Source organism: Raphanus sativus, unplaced genomic scaffold (genome assembly GCF_000801105.2).
Source record: "Raphanus sativus cultivar WK10039 unplaced genomic scaffold, ASM80110v3 Scaffold2154, whole genome shotgun sequence".
Taxonomy (NCBI): Eukaryota; Viridiplantae; Streptophyta; class Magnoliopsida; order Brassicales; family Brassicaceae; genus Raphanus; species Raphanus sativus.
In genome coordinates, this window is record NW_026617463.1 from 1 (window position 1) to 11,103 (window position 11,103).

The 11,103-nt window shown below is 30.8% G+C and overlaps 2 protein-coding genes across 2 annotated transcripts; both read left to right on the plus strand.

Annotated features, from left to right (window-relative positions):
- The first annotated feature begins 3,336 nt into the window (after positions 1 to 3,336).
- Positions 3,337 to 3,730, plus strand: LOC108853225 (beta-galactosidase 14-like). The gene is made up of 2 exons (XM_018626668.2): positions 3,337 to 3,525; positions 3,617 to 3,730. The coding sequence occupies exons 1-2, from the start codon at positions 3,337 to 3,339 to the stop codon at positions 3,728 to 3,730; spliced, it is 303 nt and encodes a 100-aa protein (XP_018482170.2).
- A 4,636-nt stretch (positions 3,731 to 8,366) lies between these two features.
- LOC108852776 (beta-galactosidase 14-like) lies at positions 8,367 to 9,086 on the plus strand. Its single transcript, XM_018626258.2, has 2 exons — positions 8,367 to 8,748; positions 8,833 to 9,086. The coding sequence occupies exons 1-2, from the start codon at positions 8,392 to 8,394 to the stop codon at positions 8,944 to 8,946; spliced, it is 471 nt and encodes a 156-aa protein (XP_018481760.1). The 5' UTR covers positions 8,367 to 8,391; the 3' UTR covers positions 8,947 to 9,086.
- Positions 9,087 to 11,103: the final 2,017 nt, after the last annotated feature.

Genomic DNA, 11,103 nt, shown 5'->3' on the forward strand with positions numbered 1-11,103 from the left:
CCCATTTTGGCCACATTTCACTAATGTCCTTCTCAACAAAGTTGATCACGCGGGTCTGCAGTAAATAGAAGAAGAATCGAGTTAGATATTTGAAACAAAATACTAAATAGACGACTTAATTATAAGTCATCTACTAAGTCGTCCAGCTGGACGACCTTCCAGACGACTTATTATAAGTCGTCTACTAAGTCGTCCAGCTGGAAGACCTTCCAGACGACTTATTATAAGTCTTCTAATAAGTCGTCCAGCTAGAAGACCTTCCAGACGACTTATAATAAGTCATCTACTAAGTCGTCCAGCTGGAAGACCTTCCAGACGACTTATAATAAGTCGTCTACTAAGTCGTCCAGCTGGAAGACTTTCCAGACAACTTAATTAAGTGAAGATGGAAAAGTACCTGACTCAAGATAGCAGCTTTCATGAATATGCGGCCTCTGCTGCCCTCGTAAGCCAGAATCGGTGGAGACGGACTGTTTGCTCTGGGACTACCAATACTAGCACCCATTCCCGGCAGAGCTGTGTACGCCCAGACCTGAAGAACTTGTATAAACCCATCCACGGTGTAACAGCCAGTAATCTCTTTGTTCCACAAAGAGTCCATCAGCACCTTAAATGCGACTCTCCCCCATGGATAATTCTCAAACCGTTCTAAATCCATCACTAGCCTTGCTAGAGTAGATCGTGTAGCGGTTGAAAACTTTCTCCCTTCAATGAATCCAGTGAAGATGGAAAGGTACGCGAGCCGCTTGCGATCTTCCGTGGACCAATCCCCGCATCTCTTCAGTGCTGTTTTATCTGATCAGTAGTTGGCCCAGCTTCCAGATTAACTCCTATCATCCCCCAGAAAGAAACCATCTCTTTGGTAACTTCACATTTTGGTGTCTCAAGGTCTTCGATGTACTCGCAGTTTAGACCAGTGAGGTTTTCAAACTCTAACAGTGAAAACCTCACAGGTTCTGGACCAACGAGAGACCACATCTCGTACTTCTTCTTAATGTCCAGCTTTAAACAGAGCATGTAGTGAACCGGCCTTGAAGCCCAACCAAATTCCTGCTCCTTGAACTTGATGAAAACTCCCAAACTCGACTCATTGAGCTCTTCAAATTCATCATCAGTGAGAGCTTCCCTAAGAGCAGTATGCAACTTCTTGTTATCCGTATGATACGAAATGCTATGCTGGGGTTCTGGCTCTTCCTCTAATGTGTATAACCTACGGAGGAGTTCTGGAATATCCATCCTTTTTGTCTGCAAAATAATCAAAGACAACAATAGAAGTCAGAACACAAGCTAAATCAATCACACCTTAATTGTTACTCCAGACGACTTAGTAGACGACTTTAATATAAGTCGTCTGGAAAGTCGTCCAACTGGACGACTTAGTTGACGACTTATATTTAAGTCGTCTGGAAAGTCTTCCAAATGGACGACTTATATTTAAGTCGTCTACTAAGTCCTCCAGTTGGAAGACTTTCCAGACGACTTACTTACAAGTCTTCCAGTAGAAAAATTTCAAGCGGACCTGATTAGTCGCAGAAGGAGTTGGAGTACTCGTCATTGTGGTTATAGATCTGAAAAAATAAACGTGAAACGGTGAGAATGAGTAAATTGATAGAGACAACATTTTATGTTCATCTTTTCCTCGAGATTGATGACTTACCGGCGTTAGGGTTTACAGAGAAACGGCGCTACGGTTTACAGAGAAGAAGCGGCGGTGCTAGCTAGTGTTTAGAGGAAGCGGCGGTGAGAACGTTGGTGAGCACGGTGGTGAGGGCGACAGTTTGTTCGGAAATAGTGGAAGCGGGGGCGCTAGGATTTAGAGGAATCGGCGGCGCTAGGATTAGAAGAAGCTGCGGCGACAACGGTGAGAATGAAGTGAGATAGATAGCCGACGTTGAGAACGATGGTTTGTTCGGAAATAGTGGGAATTCGAATCGCCTTTGATATCGCCGGTGAGAGAGAACTGTTAGGGTTTCTGAATTTAGCGGAAAATGAAACAAAAAAAAATCACCTTATATATTGGGTAAATAATCCGGTTAGCTTTAAAAGTACATTGGTAAACTTTAAGGTTTGGTCCGGTTTAGACGACTTATTCTGACTGATAATGTACATCAGACGACCTAATATTTAGTCGTCTGTGCACAGAAGACTAAATATTAAGTCGTCCCAGACCCTAAAATGAACCCCTAAGCTAAAATGACTAAATTAACTTACTAACCACGTTATAAAATCAAATTATACTTCAATAGTGTTTATTATACACATAAATGAACACGCTTAGGTAATTTTAAAAATTTTCAAAAACGGTTTTAATGCTTTCCAAAATCTAACCCTAAGAACACATACAATACTACAACATATGTTGATGAAACATAAACTAAAGAATATCATGACTCACTACTTTCACTCATCTGGGCTGAAAACAATTGAAATTTGTTATATATTAATTTATATCTCTTAAGACATATGTTAATTACATAATTCCAATTTTTCACTTATCAAAATATTTTTTTACAAAATTTTTAAATTATGTTTAAGAATAACTGTCCAGACGACTTTAAGTTAAGTTGTCTGGACGACTTATTTTCAAGTCGTCTAAACAGACGACTTGCGAGGGGTAGAAACGTAAAAAAAATCCGTTTTTTTGTTTGTTCACAAGGAGATAGTTGTAATTTCAATAGCCTTTTAGGTTACTTTTGCCTTTGACCCAAGTTGGGGTATTCTTTTGGGTTTGAATCCAAGTTTTGAGTCACACTTGGTAATTCTCTCGATATTATTTGGATTAAAACATTATATTAAATAGTTTCTAATATATTTTAATTTTAATATTTGACTTTTATTAAACATATATGCTTTTCAAATGTGATTTTATAAATTTAAAATGGACGTAATACATTTTCTTTCACTCAAAATAAAAATCTATTATCAAGTCATCGTGAAAAAGTCAAAGCAATGTTATTATACATCTCCGAAAACAAAGAAAAAAAAAGAAAATTCAAAAAAATAGAACTACGTTGTCCCAAAAAAAAAAATTGAATAAAGAAATGAAACTAACAGATGCCAAATAATATGAAAGAAATCTGCATGGCCACACCAGCACACGAATTTGCCGTTGCAAATTAGATCCAAATTAAACTATATATAGTGCTTAATACATTTTTGTTACTTCTGATTACAAAAAATAAAATGAATACTTTACATAGCCATCGTCTAGGCTACATCTTGCTTCTAGTTATATTTCATTCCTCTGTGTTTGGTTTAGTTTCCAATAAGAATATATCTAGTGATGCTGACAGTACCTTCAAATCTCAAACTGCTTACACTCACTATGGCAAAGACATGGGTAAGGAATATATTATGTGTACAGAAGCTAATCTCGAACTTCCGTGGAAGCTTTCTTGTACAAGAGAATCTAAAGATGTTGTTACAAAAATCAATTTTGCTGATTATGGTAATCCTTCCGGTAAATGTGAACACTATAAACACGGAAATTGCGGTGCATCAACCACCATGAAGGTTGTCAAAAAGGTTAGCAAAATTAATTGCAGAATTGTCTTGTGAATTATACTGAACAATAAATATTTCAATGAATAATAATGTGAAATATAATTCTGTGCAGAATTGTCTTGGAAAACACATGTGTGTGTTTATGGTTACCGACGAGATGTTTGGTACGAGTCACTGCAAAACGGATGTGAAGTTCTTTGTTCAATACACTTGTACAAAAGCATAGCCTTAGGTTTCTTATTTGCTTCTTAATTACTAGTCTTTTTTTTTGCTACTCCCTCAATTTTATAATATAAATCGTTTAAGAAAATAATTAATTTCTTATATTTTCTAAATAAAAATATTATTAATTGTTTACATAACCAGAATCCAATAAATAATAAAATGGAATGTATATTATCATTGGTCAAATAACATTGATATTTAATTAAATTAGAACAAATATTTTTTCTAAAACGATTTTAATTAAAAAAAAATAGTAAGGTCTTTTATAAAAATGGTTGCATGGTTTGTTTTCTTATAGTGATCAAGTTCCATTTATGCCTAGCTCTTCTCCTGCCTCGTTCATTTTCTCCTATTAATCAACAATAATATATTTTACAAACCAGTATGTAAATAAATCCCATGAATTTTCAAAAATACCACTTTATCATTATTCATCTTTACCATCACTAAATAGATATATATATACTCTGGAACATAGAAAGAGCTAAGCTAATTAGCTTGGCGGTCTCTTTGGTCTCCACAGATTTTTGTTTTGTTTACTCTGTTTTCCCGACAAGAATCCCATATCCCTCGTCGCAGTATCCACAGTACTATCTTTCAGTTCACCATTTCGCTTCCCTTGCTATTATAGTGTTTCGTATAAATGGACATTATATATCTATCTACTAAACATAAAATGCATTTTAAAAAAAATGTATTAGAACAACGTAATCATTCACATAACTTCTGCATATCCATATCGAATAATTAAGAGAATTAGTGCATTGTCAAATGTATTATATTGTTTCCTAAAATACAAAATAGTTTTAGTCAGCCATAAATTTTGATTCTCATCGCTATAAATTAGTAAATAGATTCTCAATCACAATTAAATGTATCCCATTTTAAATGGTGATTTTATTAAAACATCAAATCAGTCAAAAATACAATCTAATTTTACATAAATTATATTTCTGATACATCATTTGTTTAAAGTTACAATATTTCTGATACATCGTTTATTTCTCATGCTAAAAAAATATTTATTTTAAACAAACTTACTAATAAAAAATATTTGTTTTCTCAACCTACTGAACCATATAATTTTTTTATGTGAATAACCATATCATTTTTTTGATACATCGTATACAAAAATATCTGTATTTGATTAGGTACATAATAATCGTATAACTTCAGTTGTTATATGAAATTGATGCTTTGATTTTTATTTATTTTTTAATTCATAATAGGACCAAAAAAGTATTATATTGTATTATAGTGTTTTGTATAAATGAACATTAGATCTCTATCTACTAAACGTAAAATGTATTTCAAATATATATAAAAAGAATGTATTAAAACAATGTATTAAAACAATGTAATTATTCACATAACTTCTGCGTATCCATATCGAAATGCATAATTAATGAGATTAGTACATTGCCGAATGTATTATATTGTTTCCTAAATTACAGAATAGTTTCAGTCAGCCGTAAATTTTGATTTTCATCGCCATAAATTAGTAAATAGATTCTCAGTCACAATTAAATACACTCCATTTCAAATGGTGATTTAATCAAAACATCAAATCAGTCAAAGATACAATCACATTTTGCATAAATTATATTTCTCATACATCGTTTATTTAAAACTATAGTTTCTGATACATCGTTTGTTTCTCAAGGTAAAGAAATATTTGTTTTAAACAAACTTACTAAGAAAAAAAAATTTGTTTTTTCAACCTACTAAACCATATAATTTTTTTAACCCGGAGAACCATATCATTTTTGATACATCATATTATTTATTTTCTGATCCAAGAATTTATATGATATTTATAATATAATACGTAGTCAATCATGATATGCAAAAAATATATCATATACAAAAACTATGGTTTATTAGGTATGTAATAATCATATAAATTCAATTGTTATATGAACTTGATGCTTTGATTAGTTTATCTTTTTACATAAATCATATCAAATGTTTTAAATTTTCCTTATATTATTTAAAAAAAAATTGGAAAGAAAGACATAATCAAATATTATGCATTGTTTACGGAAATTTAATCTATTTTCCTAAATTACTGTTGATTTTAATTGCTATTCTAACTGAGACAAATCATTTTGAACATATATGTAGTTTCAAATATTCATAGTTTTATGATTGGTCGAAATAAAAAAATTAAATCGTTCCAGTGTAATATTTTGTATTAGGTACATGACTTTTTCATTAGTTTTCGTCTCACATCTAAAGATGATTTATGCAGAGTTTGAGCATGATCTTTTCAGTATTAAAATATTAACAAAGGTATCAATCATGTCTGGAATCAATTCATCATATTCACTAATTTTGTTTAAACCATCAAGTAATTTTTCTCAATTATAATCGCTGAGAAACATGTTTATATATACAATTTGAAATACAAATTTTGTCTAATTTGAGAGCTGTGTTTTTATGACAACATGTGTTAAAATAAGTTTTAAAGTAAATTGTACCACAAGTTTAGGAATATTAATTAGTAAATATTTGCTATAATTTTGGGGATTTGTTTTCATCATTAAAACCCTAAACATACATCATTATGTATATACTTATGCACTGTCTTCAACACATCTCCTCATCACATCACTTTTTCGAATCATCATTAACAAAACCAGAAGTCGACTAGGAAAACACATATGGCGGACTTCATTAGTTTTATATCAGCTTTTATTTATTCTTTTAGATTTACTTCCACAAACTATATTTCAATTACACAAAACAAATAACACAAGATATAAAATACTTTGAAGCTTACTTTGTTTACGTATCTGTACTTTCATTGAATTTCTTAACATGAATAATCTGTAATGTATGGGCGTGGAATTTTACCTTTATAATATCCATATATTCAAATTGTAATTTATTTAAGTTTTCTCACCCTGCGCAGAGCGCAGGTTATCACCTAGTATTTGTAGTATTTAGTTAACAAACGAACCACAATTACATAAAAATAAATATTAGACGATCTATTTTTTGAAACATTCACCATATAAAATAAATTTACAGTTTTTCAAAAAAAAATATTATTTAAAAGGAAACATTCTGTTCTTTCCTTTAATGTAAATGTCGATTTTCCAAAAATAATTATAAACTACCATATACATACTATCTTTTGATTTATGGGCTTACAACTATACATAGTCATTAATTTAATTCATTGCATTTGTGACTCATTAATATTGATCATTACAAACCTATAAATTAAAATGCATAACATAAATACAATGCATTTACATTATCCAAAAACTCAAATAGTTTATTCAGTTTTATGTATTATTATAAAGTATATGAGAGTTTTGATCAAGTTTTCAAAAAAATATTAGAAGATTTTTTTGGATATTTTTTTTCGGCCAAGCGGTGTCGGTTAGCGGGTTAATGACGGGTTTCTTTGTTTTATCGGATATTTAAATAATATTTTTTCATTAATTCCTAATTTTGTGGAAAACAATTAGTTGGTAGAACCTCTAACATAATGCTGCATGAAGAAAATAAATCAGTCGAGATTATATACGGCCGGATTAACCGGTTTGACTGTGGGTCCGAATCATATATAAAAATACTGCTTATATTTTAATTAGTCTACAAACTACATATGTACCCAACTAAAAGAGTTGAAAACGATTTAAAAGAAAATGCCTTATTTGCATCATTTAAAAGAAAATGCCTTATTAGTCCTCATCTTTCAGTTCAGTTTGAATATTTTAGTTTTTCTGTTTTACCTCAAATTGTTCATGTATTTACAAAGTTCAATTTGATTCAATTATGTTAATTTGGTTTTTGTTCCGGTTCATTTGCAAAGTTGGAAACTAGCTAATATACAAAAAGTAGGTCCAATTTAGTTCTGGTTCAATTCTGGTTTTCGAATAATTATGGATTTATCGATAAAATATTGGATAATTTAAAATTTTCAATTTAAATGTAGGGTAATTCGGATAAAAAATATTAAATAATACTGATATTTTAAAAATATTTTGAATAAAAAGTATCGGGTAATTCGGTGTATAGATAATATTTTAGGATATCTATTTGATTCACAATTCGGTTCCAGTTTTTTGGTTATAGAGATATATGATCTGCTCGGTTATATATGAAATTCCGTTTAGTTATGGTTTTGTGTCTTCATTTTGGTATCGTTCAGTTCACTATCCATAATAAATGTATCCAAACCCATACTATATCTAATATAGAAATTCGTTTAAATTGAGTTTATCTATTGTCGAAAACAAATCTGTGATTTTCAAACTCGGATCAAAATCTAGTTATTTGGATTAAAACATTATGTTAACTAGTTTCTAAAATTAAATTTCAATTTAAATATTTTGACTTTTAATAAAGATATATGTTTTATAAATGTGATTTTATAAATTTAAAATGGACCTAATATATTTTTTCACTCAAAATAAAATCTATTACTAAACGATCATAGAAAAGTCAAAGGAATGTTATTCCCCACCCCCGAAAACAAATCAGAAAAAAAGAGAACTGAAAAATAGAACTGTAATTTGAGAGAAATTTGCGAGGCCACACCAACCCACGAATTTTCCGTTGAAAATTAATCCAAGTAAAACTATATATAACTATATTCATAAGTAGTGCTTACTACATTTTGTTACTTTTGATTACGGAGACAACAAAATGGATACTTCTCATAGCCGTCGTCGAGGCTACATCTTTCTTCTAGTTCTATCTTATTCCTCTGTGCTTGGTTTAGCTTCCAATATGAATATTTCTTCCAATGATGCAAGAGGCAACAAAACCGACAGTTTCTTTGAAGATCAATATGCTTACACTCATTATGGCACAGACATGGGCAAGGAATATATTATCTGTGCAGAATCTACTATGGAATCTCCGTGGGTGCTTGGTTGCAATAAGTCTAAAGAAGTTTTTACAAAGATCAATTTTGCTGATTATGGAGATCCTTCCGGCAAGTGTGAACACTATAGACATGGAAATTGCGGCGCAGAAGCTGCCTTGAAGGTCGCCAAAAAGGTTAGCAAAATTAATGATATGTTTTGCGGATTAGTCAACAATAAATATCTCAATGAATATTAATGTGAAATATAATTTGTGCAGAATTGTGTTGGAAAAAACATATGTGTGTTTATGACTTCGGACGAGATGTTTGGTGCGAGTCACTGCAATAAAGAGGCTAAGTTTTTTATTCAACTCACTTGTAAAAAAGCTTGAGTTTCTTAGTTGCTCCTTAATTAATAAGGTCTTTAAGAAAATGGTTGCATGGTTTGTTTTCTTGTAATGATCAAGTTCTTATTGATTATTAAAGGAATGTCCGATATAAGTTATTTATTCTATTTGTTATTTTGCAACAAGGATTGATGTTGATGGCTCTTTGGGTGATCCAATTCATCTTCGATATCAACTTTCTCAATCTCATACTTCTGGCAAAAAGAAAAGACTTTATCCAAAGAATGCCACTCATTATCTCTAAAATTTTGAAGTTGTCTCTTTGTTAATTTCATCAATGACATTGCATTCAAAATGTCTTGATTCCTTTTTTGCAAAGCCTTGGATAAACTATCTGTAAGTCTTAAAAGATGAACCATCATTTGCAGATAAAACACAAAATCAAAATCCTGAAAATATACAAGAAGACCATATGCTTGTCGTCTTTTTGAGTCGTCCAAGCCCTCATTCTCAATATGTTTAAGCACAAGATGATGGGAGAAAATAACTCAATCAAACGCAACAGAGTTTTTCAGTGAGAACCCCAACGTATCTGTCCTGGTATTTGAATAGCAACCTCTTGATTCGACCCTTTTTCTGTGTTGATTTTACCATCAAGAATATCTTCCTCAATCATTTTTCTTTGATCTTCCCGAATCTGATACTTTCTCTTGCATGAATCTCCAACCACATTCAACAATAAAGAAATCATATCAAAGAATCCTCGAATCTCAAAATTCTTTTTGCAACAACCACAACAACCAATTGAAGTTGATGAGCAAAACAGTGGACATAATAAGCTGAAGTGTTTTCCCGTAAAATCAGTGAACTTAGTCCGTTATATTCACCTCTAAACTATTAAAACTGAAGTACAAATAGTATTTAATCCTGGGTTTTTCACAAAAATTACATCATACTGCCACTGTTGATGCACAGTCGTTTTAGCCAAAAAAAATTAACCTAAAATTCACTCGAGGTTACGTTCTTTCTGGACCGAGATATTTGCAAGTTTGTTTCTAAGCCTAATGTTATATTGTTCTGGGCTTGCTATATTTTCATGGCCCAGATAACTAACACTTTCTGTATTTTACCACAATATGTTTTCATTTTTCATACATATACTCATCCTCATATGGGATACGTCGATAATGTGGCGATACTCATTAAGTTTAATATTTTTATTATATTAGCTTTTTTGACAACACTTATATTATATCAGTTAAATCAGTATATTTAACTCATGAGTATGAGTATGAGGTCCATTAGTTACAAATAAATAAATGCAGTTTATACAAACCCAAATTTAATATATATGTTTTCAAACACAAGTTCATCACATTATTATTTGAAATACATGTGACCTTTAAAATATAAATATTGATGTTATATTTTCACGAATAATATATCCATTACAAAAAACAATGGGATGGACAATGATAATTTTTTTTGGTTAGCATTGCAACTACATATTTAAAATATTGTTTTGCTACATTGAAGGTAAAATTTTTTAATACTGTAGCTTGGTTTCAAAAGACGACGTATCTAACACCACAAACAAAATTATTCTGATTTTTTAGAAATGACCAACAAATGATATACCGTACTTTGAGCAAAACAACAAAAACAAATCAAATTTCTATAATCAATTTAGCATAAAAACGAAATGAAATTAAAAATTTGACTCAACCTCATTTTGTGAACCATGTATCTAATTAAAGTTTCAAATGTCGTTTCGTGCACATGTTTATTACAACTAACATTCATCATATGATCTTTTCGTTTTAGACGTATATTGTACAAAGGACTTATTACTACTGCCATTAATTAGATATAATACACAGTCGTTTAATTTACATAATTTACCTCGTATAAAACATTCATTTAGTTAGGCCAACCGATGGGGTTTTTATTCTTAATTCTTAACTTTTTAGATAGATCCGTTAATTTAATTAAAAACTAGAATGGTACCCGCGTTAAAATGCAGGATTTTTTACCAACCGATAAAATTATGTATAAATATTTGTTCAGTAGGTTAATTGGATATTTATTTTACTTTGTCTTGAATTCATAATTTGTTCAATACTTTGTGAAAATATATTAATAATTTGTGGCTATTATTAAACCAATGCTCTTTTGATTTGTGGAACTATATCTTTATTTATT